General features: G+C 37.9%; 2 protein-coding genes across 7 annotated transcripts in view; both read right to left on the bottom strand.

Moving 5' to 3' along the window:
- qsox1 (quiescin Q6 sulfhydryl oxidase 1) overlaps nucleotides 1-7,229 on the bottom strand; it is a 38,522-nt gene extending 31,293 nt beyond the window's left edge. Inside the window, exons 1-5 of the mRNA XM_079827217.1 lie at nucleotides 6,845-7,229; nucleotides 5,685-5,785; nucleotides 3,192-3,240; nucleotides 2,335-2,437; nucleotides 763-853 (exon numbers count right to left, since the gene is read on the bottom strand). Of these exons, the coding sequence (XP_079683343.1) occupies nucleotides 763-853; nucleotides 2,335-2,437; nucleotides 3,192-3,240; nucleotides 5,685-5,785; nucleotides 6,845-7,133 (633 nt within the window). The 5' untranslated portion in view covers nucleotides 7,134-7,229. The remainder of the gene's footprint in view (nucleotides 1-762; nucleotides 854-2,334; nucleotides 2,438-3,191; nucleotides 3,241-5,684; nucleotides 5,786-6,844) is intronic.
- Nucleotides 7,230-8,569: 1,340 nt separating this feature from the next.
- The window catches only part of cep350 (centrosomal protein 350), a 42,428-nt gene continuing 29,765 nt past the window's right edge, over nucleotides 8,570-21,232 (bottom strand). For 4 of the 6 annotated variants that reach the window (XM_079827660.1, XM_079827661.1, XM_079827662.1 and 1 more), the window contains exons 29-40: nucleotides 20,971-21,093; nucleotides 18,748-18,983; nucleotides 16,876-17,069; nucleotides 16,130-16,283; nucleotides 15,371-15,531; nucleotides 15,092-15,228; nucleotides 14,914-14,996; nucleotides 12,822-14,800; nucleotides 12,020-12,493; nucleotides 11,752-11,898; nucleotides 10,774-10,896; nucleotides 8,570-10,618 (exon numbers count right to left, since the gene is read on the bottom strand). In XM_079827660.1, the coding sequence (XP_079683786.1) occupies nucleotides 10,457-10,618; nucleotides 10,774-10,896; nucleotides 11,752-11,898; nucleotides 12,020-12,493; nucleotides 12,822-14,800; nucleotides 14,914-14,996; nucleotides 15,092-15,228; nucleotides 15,371-15,531; nucleotides 16,130-16,283; nucleotides 16,876-17,069; nucleotides 18,748-18,983; nucleotides 20,971-21,093 (3,973 nt within the window). In that variant the 3' untranslated portion in view covers nucleotides 8,570-10,456. The remainder of the gene's footprint in view (nucleotides 10,619-10,773; nucleotides 10,897-11,751; nucleotides 11,899-12,019; nucleotides 12,494-12,821; nucleotides 14,801-14,913; nucleotides 14,997-15,091; nucleotides 15,229-15,370; nucleotides 15,532-16,129; nucleotides 16,284-16,875; nucleotides 17,070-18,747; nucleotides 18,984-20,970; nucleotides 21,094-21,232) is intronic. The other 2 variants (XM_079827664.1, XM_079827665.1) reach the window with 1 other exon arrangement.

The raw sequence follows: 21,232 nt of genomic DNA, 5'->3' as shown, positions 1-21,232 counted from the left end.
TTTAAAGGGAGAGTTCACCCAAAAATGAAAATGACCCCGTGATTTACTCACCCTCAAATTCTAGGTGTATATGACATTCTTCTTTCAGACAAATAAAATAGAGTTATATTAAAAAAGTCCTGTCTGTTCCAAGCATTATAATAGCAGTAATAGTTGCTCTGTTTTAAAAATGCATCTGTCCGTCAAATAACGTGCTCTACACGTCTCTGGGGTGTTAATAAAGGCCTTCTGAAGCGAATCGATGCGTTTGTGTAAGAAAAATAACCATATTTAAAACTTTATAAAGTAAAGTATCGGCCAACCGCCTTCCGTATTCAATTTATGGAAAAAGGGTTGAAAGTGCTTCCATTACCAGGTACGCTCATCAATTCGCATCTTGAATTGCGAGAAGGCACTTTCAACACTTTTCCACGGAAGGCGATCGGCTGGAACTTTCCTTGATAAAGTTTTAAATATGGATATTTTTCTTACACAAACGCATCGATTCGCTTCAGAAGGCCTTTATTAACACCCCGGAGCCGCGTGGAGCACATTATTTGACGGACAGGTGCATCTTTTATGCACTTCAAAAACAGAGCAACAACTACTGCTATTATAAAGCTTGGATTAGCCAGAACGTTTTTAATATAACTCAGATTGTGTTCATCTGGAAGAAGATTGTCATATACACCTAGGATGACTTGAGGGTGAGTAAATCATGGGCTAATTTTCATTTTTGGGTGAACTATCCCTTTAAAACATCTTTGTGTAAACTGATCTCACCTCTCTCCCCACATAGGAGTTTTTTCTCTCAAACACAAGAGCGAGGTGTTTCACATTGTTGGTCTGAAAAAAGTTGTCTATTTCTGCCTCACTGTGGAGAGAAAATAGATTCGATTCAAATAAGTTAAGAAAATGTAAGGCAAACATGGTCTGACTTAATAGTTTGCTCATATCCTACCTAATTTAACCATGATGCTAACTTTTTTTTAACACACACATATACACATACATATATATATATATATACATATTATATATATATATACACACACACACACACACACACACACACACATCATAATTATACACAGGACACACATATATTGTGTAAACACAAACTTTGATTTTGGATGCGATTAATCACGATACATTTTTTCCCCAGCACTAATTATATATATATATATATATATATAATTATGATGTAAATATACACTGAACAAAATTATAAACGCAACACTTTGTTTTTGCCCCCATTTTTCATGAGTTGAACTCAAAGATCTAAGACTTTTTCTGTTTTTTTATGTACACAAAAGGCCTATTTCTCTCAAATATTGTTCACAAATCTGTCTAAATCGGTGTTAGTGAGCACTTCTCCTTTGCCGAGATAATCCATCCACCTCACAGGTGTGGCATATCAAGATGCTGGTTAGACAGAATGATTATTGCACAGGTTCCACTCTATTCCACTCTTGTTGGTCCACTCTTCTTCAATGGCTGTGCGAAGTTGCTGGATATTGGCAGGAACTGGAACACGCTGTCGTATGTGCTGATCCAGAGCATCCCAAACATGCTCAATGGGTGACATGTCCGCTGAGTTTGCTGGCCATGCAAGAACTGGGATGTTTTCACCCTCCAGGAATTGTGTACAGATCCTTGCAACATGGGGGAGTGCATTATCATCGACTGCAGTTCGTCATCGTAACCGGCTTGAGTGGGCAAATGCTCACATTCAATGGCGTCTGGCACTTTGGAGAGGTGTTCTCTTCACGGATGAATCCCGATTTTCACTGTACAGGGCAGATGGCAGAAAGCGTATATGGGTTGTGTGAGTGAGCGGTTTGCTGATGTCAACGTTGTGGAGCGAGTGGCCCATGGTGCAGGTGCATTTTATTGATGGCATTTTGAATGCACAGAGATACCGTGACGAGATCCTGAGGCCCATTGTTGTGCCATTCATCCACGACCATCACCTCATGTTGGAAAACACCCTTAAATTCCTATTTCTGACATTTATGTGCTCTCTTTTTTGGCTCTTCTATGACAAGAAGCTTTTTTATGTAAGCATTTCCTGCAATGATTTGACAGATGACACGAAAATGGAGAAATAAGTATGATGCAAATGGAGTGTTTGGTCTGTCTTTTTCCTTCCCTATGAGTGACCTTTTGCACAGCAATGTCAGCTAAAAGCTCACAAAACCACCACACCCTGATGCTTTGCACATTACAGAAATGTTACATCCGCAAAGAGAGGATAAAAGATGAGATCCAAGTCCAAATTTTTAAGAATATGCAAATAAAAATGACGATATGCTTTATAAATTGGAGTAGAAAAGTAATTAATTGTGTTCCAACCTAGCGGTCTCTAAAGGTGGACAAGCTGGCGGCCAAGGCTCGTTGTGCATCTCCAAATTATCAATGATGTAGTGACGAAGGCCTCTCACATCCCTCAAGGATCCTACATGGACATTAAAAACATGTACATACATAGATAAAGGTAAAGTCATCATGCACATGCATATCAAAGATCTTGATAGTTGATAGAACTGGATAGTTCACCCAAGAATGAGAGTAAGGACAGAGGGAAAGATTTTTCTAAACAAAATGTATACAATTGTTCTGAAAGTGATTCCAACGATAGTGTTTGTCTGTGTTGTTATCGCTATAGTTGTGGTGTGGACTCTGCTATTATTTAATATTGAGAATAATTTTTACAACTATATCTTTATCGTTACCGTCCTTGGTGTGAACGGGCCTTTAGAATATAGCACAGGAGTCATCTGGATTACTATTGTGATACTTTTTGGGGACTTGACAGCAGAGGTTGAGCTACAAATAAGCAATATGCTTCACTTTGATAGACTGGGTTGTAAATGTTCGGTCATGCTTTCTTTTCGGCTAGCACTTAAAATTTGACCACAAGAGTCTGTGGATATTCAGCTTGCCTTGACTACATGTGGAATTTCTAGTTCCTCTTCCCAAATCCTCCCAAATTCCTCCCAGTCTATTGTGGCTGGATCAGTTTAAAACTTAATTTTCTCCCCTGTTCTTCTTCTCTAATCCCTATTAACATCCTGAAATGTGGAATTCTTTCTTACAGAAGGAAGAATGTCAGAAAGGGTTTGGAACAACACGTGCATCAGTAACTGGGAGAAATGCTTTAATTTCGAAGATAACTAAATAAAGAATAAATAAAATAAATACATTTTTACCTCTGAGCTCCTGCCCCCTGGACTCAGTGCTTGAATAAGCAGGGAAGAACTGAGGAAAAACAGAGGAAGATCAGTAACTTTGCTACTTGAGACGTTCACATCGGCTGCCTGCAGAGCCTCACTGACAGCTTTAGTCAACAGCTCTTCCTTCCACCCCCCCTTAAAATTCATCAAAGCTGTGGAAGAATTTCACTCCGTCCCTTCATAAGAATGACCACTTTATTTGACAAGACAAGAACCCAAAACCGTCCTATCAAAATCCAGATGCAGAAATACCCAAACAGTAGAGGAACATCTAGTGATGAGTTTCAGGATGTTTTTCTAAAGGAAACTGATGACAGATGATAATTCAAGGAATGGCAACAGCTGAATGTTTACATGGAGAACGGACAAAGAACTGACAGATTCTGTTACATCAGTCCATCCCTCTGGCTTCAGAATACCCCAAACCCGTAGTGCATGACTGAACAGTTATTCATGAATAAAATGGATTCATCTGTGTGGAAAAAAACTCACTAGTCAAACTATTGCAATCTGCAATGGGCCTCTTTCATGAAGCAGGCAGAATGAATTTCTGTGTAAATCATTTGTTGTGGCAGCAACAATTTACGTTAAGAATGGTTTTATGAACAATTTACATCGTTTTTGTTTTTATGAATAAGGCCCAGTAAATGTAGGGCAGGCTACCATTTTTAAAGATGATTTCATAATATCTTAATTTCCATTAATTGTCAATTTGAGTTTACACACATTTTAGTTAAGTTAACTGTCTGATATTTTATAAAATATGCATAAAGTTACACAGAAGAGAAAATTGTATTGCTCAGATGTTGCTTGCATTTTCAAATTTTGGAATATATTTCAATATCTATAAATTTGTCTCAAATTTGTAATAATAATGTTCATATGAAATCAGCATTGCATAAAATCATGAAATATCACAATCTTTCAAAAGTTTTAGGTTGGTAAGATTTTTTAAAAGTCTAAAATTGTTTTCTATTGTAATATATTTAAAAATGTAATTTATTCCTATGATGGCAAAGCTGAATTTTAATAAGCAATTACTCCCAATTTCAGTGTCAAATGATCCTCATTCTTTATTATCATCTTTCCTTTTTGTCAGTTGTTTTGGACACTGTTTTGACTCCCGAATTGTTACCTCTTGATTTTATGTCACTGAAAAATCAATAAACAAATGTTTAAAAAAAAAAAGAAAAGAAAAAATAAATAATTTTAATATATAATAATTAAAAATGTTGAAGAATGTTGTGCTGCTGACATAATTGTGGAAAACATTACACTTTTTTCGCAGATTCTTCAATGAATAGAAAGTTCAAAAGAACAGCATTTATTTGAAATCTAAATTATTTGTAATATTATAAATGAATTTACTGTCACTTTAGCATCCCATATACCAGTATGCTTACCAGCATACCAGTCAAAAGTTTGGAATCATTAAGATTTTTTTTATGTTTTTAAAAAAAGTCTCTTCTGCTCACCAAGGCTGCATTTATTTGATCCAAAATACAGCTAAAACAACATTATTGTGAAATATTATTACAATTTAAAATAACTTTTTTCTATTTGAATATATTTTAAAATGCAATAGATTTCTGTGATTCAAAGCTGAATTTTCAGCATCATTAATCCAGTCTTCAGTCACATGATCCTTCGGAAATCATTCTAATATGCCGATTTGCTGCTCAAGAAACAATTCTTAATATTATCAATGTTGAAGACAGTTATGTACATTTTTTTCAGGATTATTTAATGAATAGAAAGTTCAAAAGAACAGCATTTATCTGAAATATAAAGCTTTTGCAACATTATAAATGTCTATACTGTCACTTGATCCATTTAATGCATCCTTGCTGAATAAATGTATTAATTTCTTTAAGTTCTTTCCCAAAACAAAACAAAAATCTTACAGACACAAAACGGTAGTACAATGTTACAAAAGCTTTCCATTTCAGATAAATACTACTCTTTTGAACTTTCTATTCATCAAAGAATCCTAAAATTTTTTTTACACAACTGCTTTCAACATTGATAATAATCATAAATGTTTCTTGAGCAGCAAATCATCAAATTAGAATGATTTCTGAAGGATCATGTGACACTGAAGACTGGAGTAGTGATGCTCAAAATTCAGCTTTATCATCACAGGAATAAATTACACTTTAAAATATATTCAAATAGAAAACAGTTCTTTTACATTTTAATAATATTTCACAATATTACTGCTTTTTTAATTTTTAATAACATAAATACAGCCTTGGTAATATATATATATACACACACACTACCGTTCAAAAGTTTTGGGTATGTATTTTTTTTTATATTATATATACTGTATATATACGTGTTATTTTAAAGAAAACAACATTCATTAAAAACATTTCTGGGTTTACTTTCCTACAGGAAAACAAACATTGAACTGTAATTATAAGCAACCACAAAAGCACCAGTAATTCTACTCTAACTGCACACTACCTTCAGTGAGGGATATCCTGTGATGCCGAATCTGGTGCACACTTTTCTGTTGCTTTCATCAGCACAATCAATCGCAGCCAGATCCACAGCAGGCTTCCATTCTGCAAAAGCAACACAAAACAGAATGCTGAGTTTATGAAACTGAACGTTTTTGCAAATCGATTTCAGTTGCATGTTGTAAGGTTGCAAAAAATAAAGTCTGGCAAGGAAAGTTTAAAGGCTGTGTTATCACATAGCCTATGCTCCAATAACCTTTCACAAAGGGGACTTCCAGGGGGCAAAAGAGTCTGCCGACAAGTGTTTTTGAACTAAGATAGTCAGCTTTGATTAGCATCTCCGAAACCTCAAAAATAGAGCAAAAGAGGAAAAATATATATATATGTGCATTTCAATGTGATGCTGTCTGAAAACATAAATGAACTGCCTACATCTTGTATGGACCAAAATTAATTGACTAGTCTAAATGCACCAATTACGTCCATAAATGCTGGCCAGGTAGATAGCTCACTTGGTAGACATCTGACTGGGTCACATGATACACACTACTTAAACTTACAATGTTGGTAGCTCACTTGGCATGTCACTCACTAGTTTAGGTAGACAGCTCAAGTTGAGACATTGCTTGTGCATGTGTATAGGTCAATGCCTTTGCACAAAGTAGGACACTGGGTCATTATATCACATAGTTGTCTTGTATCAAACTGAGAAAGCTAGACTAATGTAGTGGAAAATGAGTCATCATTGAGGTTATTATTACAAGTTGCAGTTTAAAGGTTGTTAAACACAGTTGCCACAGATTTCAATGTTTTGCATCAGTGAGATAGCAGGCTAAAATGACTAAAAGTGGTTGTGTAACCAAGGTAAAACGAGAATTAATGTATTTAAAATATCCTTTAAACCCTGTAGAATATGAATGCTATTGTATTTATTTATTTTTGACAACAGTGGTGGCTAATACTATAAATAGTGCCATTTGTATTGTAGTAACAAAAACAGTACTAACAATGGTATTTCGGAGGAAACAGGTTACCATGGTAAATATTGTAGCTAAAGGAAGTCCACTGTATTTTTCAGTGAGGCTACAGGGCTCGAATAGCTGTTCTACTGTGCTACAGTATCTTCATGATGTGGAAATATAAAATTAGTGCTATGATACTAACCTTTAATATCTCTGGCGAGGCTTTTCCAGGTGGGTGAGAAGGCGACACAGTGTCCGCACCAGGTCGCGTAAAACTCCACGAGAAGAGCCGCGGTGGAGTTAAAAATCACGGAGTCCACATTCTCCGGTGATAAAATAATAACTTGATCCGACGCGCCGTACAGCCCAGCGTCGGCGCTTAAAGGACACAGGCTTATACAAGAAATAAAAACACATAAAAAAGAGTTCAAAGGATTTAATTTGTATTTTGTCGTGTGACAAGACGTGGCACCGCAGCTCCACCGCGCCATCTTCCCTTATTCAGCTCAAACTAAACTAACTCTATTAGAAAGTGATAGAAAGTTTACTCCGACTGGTCACACGTTCAACTCCCTCCCACTTAACTCTCTCTCTCTCTCTCTCTCTCTCTCTCTCTCTCTCTCTCTCTCTCTCTCTCTCTCTCTCTCTCTCTCTCTCTCATAGCAAAATAAACCAACATTAGTGTATTATATCACTTAAATGTCACAGTTGATTTTTATTAAAACTAATACATTTATTTCCCCCCTTTTTGTTATGTCACATGCCATTGTTCTTTTTTAACGTTTATTTTTTTATGATGTTCTCATCTCAAAACTAAATATAAATCCCGTTTAAAACGATGGTCTCAACAAAGAGTGACAAATATAATTATTAAAAAAGAGAGGTTTCCATTATGTGTACACCATTTTAAATCGTCCCTCAGTTATTGAGAACCAGAACCAAAGGCTTCTAAAAAAAATCAAGTTCCAATTGTATTTATTTACAGACTGAACACGGAGGAAGGCATATTGTGTTTCCTTATTTTCTCATTGATCAGGACTATGGATGATTTAGGCATGCCCTGATGTCACATATACATAATCAATTTCCATTTTTAAATAATCACATTTGTCATAAGCCTCTGAAACTGCTCTAAATTCCAGGTCCAGGAACAAGGAAGAATCAAAACTCAAAAAGCCAGAGTAGGTTTGGTGATTCCTGTAGGTCTGTATTAACACCTTGATCCATTTGTTTAAAAATACCCTTTGCTCAAATATTGACATATTGCATATACGCCTCTAGTCCAAAGTTTCTGATGGCACATTCCACCCAGGCAAACTTTGATCCAGTGTTGATACTGAAAGAGACATTGGTTCACTTTTGGAGGATGACACTGACACTTTAAGGCAAATATCACGAATACTGTACAATACACTTTGCTGTCCCATTAGCATTAGAGGCACAAATCTTGTTTTTTTTGTTGAGAGAACTATTGAATTTGTTGAACTAGTGTCTAACACAAAAAATAGTGCCTTAAATAGTGCCTTAAATTGGTGATAAATTGGGTGATTGTCCCACCTCAGAGGTATAGATTTTCTGAACTGTATTCTTCAAATATAATCATACAATATCAAAATTTGAGATATTATGTGAAACTGATATTCAATGCAATTTATATAAAAATCTTTTTAATGAACCAAGTTTAAATGCCAAAAACCTATAGTGTCATAAATTTTTAATTTCTTGACAAAAACAAGACAAAGATGGACGTGCTGTGCTCTTGAGCAATTTCTCTTAAAGGTACACAATGAATAAAACCCCTCTAAAAGTATTGTTTACTTTTAAAGGCGTTTTATTCATTGTGTACCTTTCAAATGTGTCCTTGTGCCAGCGATAGTGGAACATCACTCTTAATTGTTCCTTAAAAAAACAAATATGTACATTAAAACGGTTCTCACAGCATTATGACTGAGAAATGAGATCATCTTTATTTACAATTTCCAAAGGATCAGTTCAGTTAACAAATATATCTATAATATGTACATGGAAGCAAAAGGAACCATGTCCATTTTCACAGCAATCTTCCATGAGTCCACTCACAGGAGATAGGCATAGACTCTATTTACATGGGTAAAACAATTTACAAGTCTTCAAGTGCACCTCTGTCACTCACAGTACATTATAAATACACATACACTTACGGGATGAAAAAAACATTTCTATGACCTACCAATTTAAAAGTAGAAACTGATTATCAAACCATTTGTGCCACACGAATCCTAATTGCCCCCGAGGCAGAGAATCACTCGCCCATAGTTAAAAGTTTAAACCTATTAGCCAAAAAGACTATTCTCGGAACGAGGTAGAGATCTCTGTTAGCTATAATTAGACGTGCTATTGGATGAGCGACTGATGCTGGGTATCAGAGACTCTGTTGCTGCATAGATGAAGTTTAACCCACTGACACGGCACAATACTCTAGATCTAACCTCACAATAATGCTGCAGGTTAATATAGGACAGACTGGCTCAGAAAGTACAGCTTTAAGAGAGGCGAGAAAGGGCTGGTTACAGCTAATTTAACATCTTAGACACTATGATCATAGTATGTTTCTGATGAAACCAGGATTGTAATGGAGACGGATTTTACAAACAAATATATACACACATCACAGTATTTGTAGATAACAGAGTTTGGTTATAAAAAACAAGATGGACGTGTTGAGCCCTTGAGCAATTCCTCTGAAAGGTACACAATGAGTAAAAAGCCTATTTTATAAGTAAACAAATGTGTCTTTGTGCCGGCGATAGTGTCTCATTAGCATTCATCATTCCTTAAAAAGACAAAATGTACTTTAAAAAGGTTCTGATGATGGATATACACACAAAGTAAGGCAGAAATGTACATCTTGTACTATTAGAGGTTTGTCCAGCTATGATGAAATAAGTTAAAACAAGATTAAAGCCAAAGGGACCGTTAGGACGAGTCAAAGGAAGTCTGGGAAAAGTAGCAACATAAAGGAGGCACTTAAAACGAATGGGATAAAAGGCAAATGTTAAGGCTAGAACCCAGCATGTCAGTGTTTAGCACAGTTCATGTGTCAAATTCAATCTTTTGGCATCCAGTAACCATAGCATGTGTTGCCAATACAACATTGCTTGCAGGAGCAAAACAAAACCATTACAAGAACAGTTTTCCCATTACATATTTTTTGCATTCAACATTATCTTACATCAAATCCCTTTACATTGTATTGCCATTTAAACATTCAAATTGTACTTATTGTGCTTAGTTCTGCAATTAAATCATGTCAATGGTAAAATAATCTCTTTTCTTTACATACCTTCAAATGTTACTTTCAAATTCAAAATGTTACTCTTTTTAAAAAATAATAACAATAATAAATTAATAGGATTAAAAGAAAAAGTATTTGTTATTATACAATCGAACTGGAAATGGAAACAAGTCTGGAAGTCTTCAGGCCTGTATTGATTTGATCTGACCCATTTGTATTTTATAAGACTTGAGAAAGGCATAGCCAGTTTTAGCAGCAATGATGAACAGACACAGTATGGGGAATCTGGACCCAAACAGCTGCTACAATTAACACCGGAACACCAAGAGATGAGTTCATCAGACTTCCCGAATGAGAATGTGATTATCTCCACGACAAGGTGTTATGGCCTTGAATCCTGAATCCACTATAGGTCTTGTCGTGGACTGCACAAGCAGACTGAAAGGGAATTCCTCCCTAAATGTCCTTTTATGCCAAAGCCTGGACTTAATGTTTAACAGAAGGTACCTAAAACATTCCTCTGTACAGACTGGAGCATCATCAAAGAGTTCTTTTGGACGACTTCTCTTGGATTTGGGTCAGAACGTCAGCCGTGTCTTTTAGCAAGGCATCAAAAATCCCATCAGCTAGCTGCATCTTTACAAAAAGTTCGTCCTCGTCATAGTTCACCCATTGGGATTCCTCCTCATGCAACTCCTGGACCTAGAAGTGGAAGAGATATTATGGAGTTATGCATTTAGTAAGTCTAAACGTTAGGCTTTTTAAGTGGCAACATTAAAATAGATTTACTCCATGGTCAGCAAGTGTTTAGCAATTTGAGACACTAGCATTCTGAATGTGAAGTTAAAAACACTTACTAGAATGTGGTCTACTCGGTCTCGCTTTTTCCGTCCAAATTTGATCATTTTCTGCCAGTCTGTTTTCTGGTTCTGCTCTTTCTTGAGACCACACAACTTTAATACCTCAGAGGTGACAAACTCCTGAAATAAATAAAAAAATACTTCAACATACTACTTAATATTATATTTTATAAGTAAAATATTAAGTATAACATAATATTAATATTACTCAGTACTTAAAGCTGCACTATGTAACTTTTCCATCCACTAGAGGTCGCCTATTCAAAACAAAGGCGTAGTTTGATGACGCCAAGTTTGAGCGAAGAATCTTGGGATATGTGGTCTTCACCTCAAAGCCGGTGGAAAAGAATCGGGATAGGACTCAGGAAGAAATCATGTTCATGGATGTGATTATTAACGTTACTGTAGTATGAAGTAGAAGCAGGAGCGATTGTTAATACGAAGAGCGCAACACAAGCCTTGCGAGCAGCGGGACCTTTATTATGGCATAGTCGCCGGCGGGACTTTTATTATGCCACAGTGATCGGCACCAATTCTGCTTTTCCGGCCATGAGTATGAGGTAACCCAGCTCTGATTATCATATTAGATACATCTGAGTGTGTTGATAATGATGTTATGATGCTACTCTGTGCGTTCGCTCGGCGGTTGCTATGACACTTGTTAACACTGCAGTAAGAGTAAAGCGTTTCCGCAAAATAAAACCAGAAACAGAGAGTAACGCAGATATGACGCAATTGACAGGCGACTCCCTCACACGTCCCGCTTCCTTGGTTAAAATAGCAATTTTCTCACAATTTACAAATAGTTGAAAAACATTTGGGATATTGTAAGTACTCAACTGAACAAAATATATAACACTGGCCTAGTGGTTTTTGGATATTTACTGAAAAAATGTTACATAGTGCACCTTTAAATGTTTAATTAAAATATTTTATCATTTTATATGAACTGCATATTAACAGTCTCTTGCATACCTGGACTGTTGTGATGTCATTGGGGCATTTCACTCGATGGAAGTAGGTGGAATTAAGGCGACGTGGCTTCATCCATTGTGGCAGATCAACTTTCGGATCTTCTGCATAGATGTCTTGAATGACCTCCCATGATAAATCAAAGACAGCCTGAAAACAAATACAACAAACATTTGTACTCATTTTCCTGGAAATGTCCACAAAAACATTCCCAAGATTAAACATCTCAACGTCAAAGGTCTCAAAGGTCAAATAGCATCTCAATCCCTACCAGTCTGTAGCTTCGTTGACATTGAGCCTCCAGGTCACTGGCTTTGGCGTCTCCTTCCAGGAAACTATTAGAGGGTTGAGGTTTGGATACTGCAGTCAGACTTGGTCGGCCATTACCCAGTTTGCAGCTTTTCCAGATCTCCTGAGTAGCAGCGATGACCAGATTCTCCACCTCCTGGACAGTGTGAGGAACAACCATGGCAGGCTCCTCTAGTTGCTTCATCTGAACAGGAAGTTCAGGCCTGGGTGGCGTTTTGACCTGTTCCCCCCCACCCACACTCGGGGAGCTAGAAATCCCATCTTGCTGCTGTTGACGTTTTTGCTTCTGCTGCTGTTTCCGTGAACTGAGACCAAAGTCCTCATCGAACCAGTCCTGCTCGTCACCAAGGACATCGAAGAGCTCACGGCTCAGCTCAAGCTCTGCCAGACGTTTAGTTAACTCTTCCTGTCCACTTGTACCCAGGACAGGGCTCTCCTGTTGAAGAGGCATAGTTAACATTCATCAAGATCATCTCTTTACAACTTTCATCAAGAGAAGATCTGATTTAACTTTACATGCTCCATTTAAACTTTGCAACACACTGCAGGCCTAAAAAATATAAGGTTCCAAGGTAACATCATCAGTCCCTGAATGTCTGTCAATTCAGCTGGAAATGTCAACTGAAACCTTACACATCAGCAATGTTATCAGTTTGTTGGGTAAATCATTCACTTGTTTTCAATAACTTTAAAGACTGTTTTAACTGGTTTCTCATTTCATCAAGTTCAAAAGGATCTTAAGATTACTCAAAAAAGTCACTTACGGGTCTGTTGCAGTGCTCTGGAGATGAAAGTTCTTCCTGATCATCATCAAAGAAGGTGCGAAAACTGTCCGTCTTTGTTTTAGATGCAGACCTGCTCTGAGACTTGAAGTTGTTGCTTCTAAGTCCATCATCTTCATTGATGAAGTCTCTTTTAAACTGATTAGCAGCTGATAACTTCCCCTCTTTGTCTTTCTTGATCTTCTGAAATTGCTTCACCGCATCACTTAAGAAGTTTTCCACAAGTTTATCTGCGAGGGTAGTCAAAGCTCTTTTGTTATTCAAGTCTTCTCTATTGTCTAGACTGGCCTCCTCTATTGAGATGTCAGTGGATTTCTGAAGACCATCAACTCTGGATTTCTCACCCTCAACCAAAAGGTCCAAAATAACTGCTGTTGGTTCCTCTTCCTGCTTTTGGTTTTTGGATGTCCCTTTATCCAAATTCTTGAGCAATGGAACGACTTCAACAGATGTGTCCTCGAATTTGAGAATGATGTCCCTGTCTCTACCGTTAGTCACAGTGTGCGGACCCATGTCACCGTCCTTAATGATATTGCAGTCAATATCGTTAAAATCCAGGTTATGCTGAGATTTAATAAAGGTGCTTTGCCCAATGGAAAGCTGTTTGATGTTGAGTTCCAATGGCTTTTCATGCTCATCCAAGGGCTCTCTGGCCTCAGGATGCAAATCTAGGTCAGATTTTTCTCCTTTCATTTTGTTTAGCAGATTTCTGTGCTCCAACTGCTTCTCTGAGCTTTTGTTTTTTCTGTTTGGCTGGTCATCAAATGAAGAATCTTCATCTTCTGTGTCTGCGCTGGCCTCAAACTTCTCTGGAAGAGGAGAGATCTTGTCCGGTGGGGCAAATAAACCATGTTTTTCCCTACATTCGAAGTACACCACCCCATCATACGTTCCATTGTTACTTCCCTCAGGGTTGTCCAGTTCAACCCCCGCCCAGAATCCATTGGCAAAGTTAGTTTGTCCCTTGAATCGCAGTGTCCCTGGTTGTATATTACTCACCAGGACCCGGTCTCCAATGCAGAAGCTTGGCAATTCGTCCTTTATTGGCAAGATTGGCATTTGGGGCTGTGGTGAAGTTGGACATTTTGAAGGGCTGATGATGTCTTTGGAGCCTTTACCAAGGCTATTCAGATCGGCCTGACTTTCAGTTTGGAAGCTGCCATTAGTACTTCCTGATCGGACACTTAATTCTTCTTCAATTTCCTCTTCACTACTGTACATTGGAGACTTCAAAGAATTTTCTTTAGGCTCTGGGGCAGAAGGTGATGTGGGCTTTGATTCATGGTTATCCTCCTTGAATGACGACCCAAAGGAAGACTCAAAGTCATCGTTGTAGCCATCCTGTGAATCTTTCATCTTTGGTGAATCCTCCCTCTTGGACAACAAGAATTCAGGGGTATAAGAACGATCTATGACAGAAGGAGTCTTTTCAGCTGAAGGGTAGTCTATATCTTTTGATTTCGCCACAGGAGATATGTTTGAGTCGGCAAATATCATACTCTCTCCAGCATCTGCAGTATCTTGAAATGCTGGCTTGTCATCAGCATCCTTCTCAGACAATCTTTCCTCTTCAAAATTGAAGTTCACATCCTTTAGAGCTGGCATCTGAAGCCCAAGATCCAGATTAAACAGAGGGTGAGAGTGCTGGTCAGATTGGTCATTCTCAGACCCCTCTGTCTTTGCATATTCCAGTTCCTCCATAACACCAGACTTGTGGCTATAGACCACGCTCTCATCTTCCGAAAGGAGGTCATTGGCCTCTGGCCTGGAAGAATATTCTTTGATTGCTGAGACATCTTCTGACAGGTGGCTTGGATACTCTGGGCTATGCAATCTCCTCAAAACATCCATATGTTCTGGACTTCCCATAATTGGGGTTGGAGTGACTGTAGGAGGATCTTCATCTGAGGAAATGTCATCATGTTCTGATGAATACTTAAGTCCTGATGGTGTAACATCATCTGCAAACAAAACCAGACACAATGCACAATTATATCATGCATCCTTTTATTTTGTTTCGAAGCAATATTCTCAATTTCAGCATTTATGTGCTTTAGTCTAAAAGGCACCGCACCTTTTTCTGCTGATGCCTCCGTGGGCACAGTTTCTGATTTCTCAGATTCTGTGACAATCTTCCAGTTCTTGCTAGTCTCTGGCCTGTGAAAATAAACATGCATCAACCATTAAGTGCACAAAAGACAACAAAACAATGAAGAGTGAATTAAAAAGAGCTGGTAAATGTCAAGGCTGACCTCTGAAGAGGAGGGGGTTTTATCCGAGGCTTTTCCGTGGCTGACGTGGGAGTTTTAATCTGAGGTTTGGTAGTTGGAGTGCTGTCAGGCTCTTTACTCAACTCAGCCTTGGTCTTCTGAATAAAGTCATTATATGACTGGAGTAATAGGAAAAAACAGTCACAAACATTAACACACAGCATAATAAGACAATTATAGTATAAAAAAAATTATTTATTTAAAAGAAACAGCATAATGTTCCACAGAAATAAGTGAATATGGAAGGTGCTGGTTGCTGACCTCCAACTGTTTCAGCAGACTCGCCTCCTGAGCTTTCAGTCGCTCTTTTTGCCTCTTCTTTTGCTCTTTCTTTAGCTGGTACACCACTGATTTGCGCTTGCGGAGCTCGTCTTTGAGGGCACGAATGCGACTCTCAATATCACTCTGATCAGATGTGGTCTCTAAGGTAGGAGTACAAAAAAAAATTAGCTAAGAAATATAAAGCATAGCCTCGTGGCAATAAATATTTTATAGTCTCTATAACGATTAGAAGTGGCTAAATACAACATTTAAATATTATAGATGGACAATGTTTGAACTATAAGAGCACAGTCTCTTTCACACAGATAATCAGTATAAGGCAGGTAGACTCATCTGTGCTTCTATAACATGACTAAGCGGTTTGAGCCACAGAAGTGCACACATAGAGCTAAACATCAAGCATCATATTTTGCTGGCACAGGTGTTCCTCTTCCTGTCTTCACGTCTCCAATGAAGTAAAGATGTAACGGATAAACTGGAGATAGTTCAATTAAACCTAAAACTTACTGGGCTTTACTGACTAATGAGACCTATGATTTGAAATGTATATAAAACAAGGAAAACGAAATAGGCTGCCAAGTATTACTAGTAAATAAGTAGTCAGTTTAAAAGATTAAGAGTAAAATGCTACATCAAACTGTATTATAAAAGTTGCAATCTACAAGGAAAACAGGCCTAGACTTGATAAAGCGAATCCTGATTATTTCTGAAGTCTGCTGGTGGAAGCAAGGATCTTACCGGATGGAGTGGCCGAATGAGGGTCAGCGGTGTGGGACTCACTGGTCTTGGAGCGCACCTGCATCTTGCTGCTTCCGCTGGTGCCAGTGACAGTGCCAGGCTGGCTACTGTCTGAATGATGAAGAGAGCTGAGGCTGGCTTTCCCTGGAGGAGACTGCAACACACATACACACACACACACGGGAAGAGGGATCCAAGGTCAGGACATGTAAATCACACTCACCAAAAGAGAGCTATAATCAACCCTGTGTAATGTCACAACACATTAAAAACAACTTGGGCTTGTAAGATGCAAACAACTTTGCAAATCCCAAAGCTCAATATCCAATAACTGCTCTAATAAATCTCACATATTAACATAAGATGCAGCATATTCCATGTTTGACTTCCTGTCCAAATGTTCCAATACACTTGACAGCCACACTACTGAACTGCTCTAAAGCATGTACACAGATGTTTGCATGGTAAAAATGGACAATAGATTCCTTAACAGAGATGTGCAAGGCTCAATCAAATGATAGAAAGCATTTATTGTCCTTAAGGGTGCAAATAATTACATATTAGGTTTAAGGGGGCATTTACTTTCTCACAGGACTGATCTAACCAAAGGAACAAAATAAATATTAAATTATAGTATTTTGTATTCACTCAGGTAACAGTTGAGCACTCTAAATTTTCAATGTCACAAACTAGGGAGCAAATATTTTAAACAAAACTGCATTTGCTGTGCAGGTTCCATTTTTCACCTGTTTGCTGTCTGTGGCGTTAAACTCATGTGAATAGAGGGTATCAGGGGCAGGGCTGCTTCCCGGCTGAGGAGAGTGGAGCTCAGAGACAGGACGGTCTGAGGAAGGGCTTGCCAGCTGCTCTGGAACAGACAAATCAGTGTGCACACTGGATACAGACAGCGCCGGGGAGTCGTCATCTTCACTGACTGCTTCTGTGAAAACATGGATAAAGATAAACAAGATGTAACAGGTCAATTCATAATCTTTGCTTTGACACTCTTACACACCAATCTTCAAAACAAGTGAACACAATAAACATAACATTTCAAGGGTCTAAAGGAGCACATCAATAAATCAATAGTCCACAAGAGGCTGTGCTGTACAGTGATTTTACCCCCAATAACAGGATGTCGTTAAGCACTAGGTGAAGCAGAGTTATATAGATATTAAGGGCGTTTTTACAACTACCTTGTTTGGTCCGGATTATCGGACTTTTCAGTTTGGTCCGAAATAAAATTACAGGTGTGAAACCTCCCCCGTACCACGGTCCGGACCAAACAGACGAAATTTGGTCTGACGAAAAGAGATAATCTCGGTCCGGATCAAACTGAACAAAGGTTCGGTTCGTTTCTAGTGTGAAAGCATTTTCTGTATGGTTTCTGTGGACTTTCAGACCATTTACAGGAAGTTCCTGTTTATGTTTAAATATTATAATGTTATTTTTAAATTAAATCTAGGCTACATTGATTATGAAAAGTGAAAAGATGCGTAATATGTCAGAAGACAGAAGGTCAGAAATGATTTTGAATTAAATTTTGTATGATTTTGCTTAGAAAGCCTTTCTTTAATGTGAATTTCGTTTTGTATAAATTGTATCTTAATTTTAATCAAAGTTTAATCAGATAATTGCCTGGATTTAATAAATAAGAAGCAAATAGTCTATAGCAGACAATAATCTAGGGAGCGATCACATGCTTTACACATGAACTGGAGCGCGTCTCAAATAAACCGAAACTCAGTAGCTACTTGTCTCACAAACATGAGGAATATGTGTATATAAAGCTTGAAATGTCCACTTTTAAACGTAACGAATAAAAAATAGTCAAGCAATGCGCACCGATCAATAGTGGCAATGATATGCATCCGTTCATTCATTCTTGTCAAAGACGCTGACGTCAGATGCACGTCTGTTTACAAACCAATCAATGTCCAGATGCCGCCCACGTGGACGCAAGTGCGTCATGTAAAGTTCTTTAGTGCGCTCACATAATTGCAATGTGAAACCAAACAAAAACTAACCGAATGTATAAAATGTATCAAAACATGAACTTCGGTTCGGACCTTGGTGCGGACTTTCAGGTGTGAAAACGCTCTAAAACTGTAACAAAACTTCTTGTGACTTTTCATAAAACAGAAAAAAGTTTTTTTTTGTTTAACATAGTATAAATTGTAGAAAATAATACTTAACCAGTTGGCAAGCAAATTTCCACACTTTACACTACCACTCAAAAGTTTGGAGTAGGTGAGATTCTCATGTTTAAAGAAAAAGGCTCACTAAGGCTGCATTTATTTGATCAAAAATATACTAAAACAGTGCTTTTATGTAATATTACTTTAAAATAACTGCTTTAAATTTTTTACATGTAATTTATTCTCAATTTTTAACATTCATTACTCTTGTCTTCAGTCACATGATTTTTCAGAAATCATAATATGCTGAGTTGGTGCTCAAGAAACATTTCTTATTATTATTAATATTGAAAACAGTTGTGCTGCTTAATGTTTTTGAACGGTAGTGCATACGAAGTACAAATTAAGTATGGTCACTGATATGAATATATTTTCCAACATCACTCCCTTTCCTTCACTATGTCTTTTCACACTCTTCACCTTGCTCTGTAGCGCTCTCTTGTCCGCCACTGGTTTTACTGTGCTCACTTTCCCGGCTGCGCTGCTGCGGTGGTGTTCTATTGCGTGGCTGTTGCTGTTTTTCCCAAGCCGCCAGAGCTTGTTTCTCCATGCGGCGGATTTCGGCCTCCTCTGCATCCAACCGCTGCCTCCACTCGAGAAGTTCCTCTGCATGTCTGCGCCTCTGCATCAACTGCTGCTCCCTTTTAGTGAGAAACCTACAAGACAGAGAGTAAGAGACACAAAAGAGACAGAAAAGGTAGAAGGGAGAATAAGACTGTGTGAAGCAAAGTGACACAATTTGGAGACAGACCACCACAAAAGCAGGCAAAGCAAACATCCAGATAATACCACGACTCACCTACCTTCTTCAAACACCAGATTAGTCTTTTTTCCAAAGGATTTGCAAACAATCAAACCCCGTTACACACACATTCACACTCCAAAACATGCTTCCCAAAACAGGCACGCCTCCGATTGGAGACCTGCATTCATTTTAATGGGGAAAAAATGGCCCTGCTGTGCCTTTAATATCCTTATCAGAGTAAAACTCATGCACCTGGTACAGCTCATATGTGAAACACACAGAGACGACCACCACACAAATTGAAACACACAGGTTCCACCCAAGGTTTGACAAAATGTTTTGTTTTTGTCTCTGTCAGAGCAATCCTGCAAAGGAATTATTTGAGTTCTGAGAACTGAATTCCCGCTATTCTTCTCATAGCAAATCTTCAAATACGGTGTCAAAAATTATTTGACATGCTAACAAAGCACATTAAACTGAATAATTAGCATTTCACATGCTATGCTGAATATTAAAGTATATTTATCATTTTTAGCAAGCTGCAGCAAGTACAAATTGTGCTTTACTGAAGGCAGGTCAAAAAAAGAAAAGAAAAAAAAAGAAAAAAAAAAAAGTCCTCCATGCATCATGACTTTGGACTGGGAGATCAAACCCGCCTGCCTTTTTCATTGAGGTTTAAGATAATTAAAAACATGTTAGAGAAAAACAGATGGCTTTATCTAAAAGCAATCGTCTTGCCTCGTGAATACAACGGCCATCTTCATCTAACCATAAATTCTATTACGTTGCCTCAGTCATATATACTCATTAGCTCATCGCGGGCTACACTTATTTAATCAGGGGCTGGAGTTAAGATTTACTGTGGCCATTGGGTAGATGAAGAAGTCCTAAACTAGCATTATTCAGAAGCATACAATATATCAGTCTGCCCGGCCTGTCTGAAAAGAGATATTCCTTCTGGTCTCCACTCACCACGATACCAACTTCAAGAACTGATTTAACAGAGACGCATTTTCTGTGCAGTGCATGGATGAAGCTCACAAAAGTCATCTAGGCTGTATTTCACCTCAGAATCAGAAAAAAAAAACAAAAGCAAAATGACAATGAAGCCTATTTTTAGGATAATCAACATTATTTGCATTGTGATTTTCATGACAATTAAGCTAATAATTCACACCCCCCTAATTATTTCTTTAACGGAACATACATACATTAAATGTCAAAAAAACATAAAAACATCTTGATGCATTACGGCAATATGTTCTTAACGGTCATGAAAATGTTGCAAAAAATGTTAGCGGGCATAAAACAGGCTTCATGTATGCCAAATATATTTGACTGTTTTCCATTTGAATTTGAGGTGAAATTGACATTTTTGTGAGATTCTCCATATATAAATTACATTTATACATTAGTACAAGACAGACTAGCAACAAGGCAAAGACTGGATTTGACAGGATCACACCACAGAGACAAAAACAAAGGACCCAGAAATCACTCATTCAACCCACCATGATTTAAACAAGTCTGATCTTTGGCTTTGGGATAGACGGTAACCAATTTCAAGAGATTTGCCTGTATCTGATCAACAAATAAAGACTCAAAAACCAATCATGAAGGATTTAGGTAAAACATTGAATCATTATTAAGTCAGATAAATAACTATGATTTATATTAAACTTGCTTTAGCCAAAGAATCAGCTTATTTCACCATGGTGTAGCTGGTTCATTTTCATCCATCACTGCATTCCTTTTTCCGCTTTTATCCCCACCAAACATTCCCCCACCCGCCCAGCTGTGGCACTGGATGAACAAAAGCATGCTCCATGGGAAACATGTGCTGAGAGAGGGGAGGATGGAGGGACGGGAGGAGAGAGGAGGATTGTGGGTAACTGTACCTGACCAACTGGCTGTAGATAAAGAGCTGGAATTTGGGGTGAAGTTTTGGGAGACAGACAGACAGAGAAGCCCAGTGATGAGCCGTAAAGACAGAGAAGAAATAATGGACAGGAGAACAGTGTCTAAAAGCAAAGGAAGAAAGAGAGGAGAGGACAGTCAAATATCAAGCAGCGCAGAGTTGAGAGAATGAAACAATAAAAGAGAAGAGAGACAGACATAAGAGAAACACAGATATGGAGACAGAGAGAGAGGGAGAGAGAG

This window comes from Gobio gobio (genome assembly GCF_949357685.1).
Source record: "Gobio gobio genome assembly, chromosome: 10".
Taxonomy (NCBI): domain Eukaryota; kingdom Metazoa; phylum Chordata; class Actinopteri; order Cypriniformes; family Gobionidae; genus Gobio; species Gobio gobio.
Note: the sequence above shows the minus strand (reverse complement) of the source record. Positions and strands in the feature narration are given on the sequence as shown.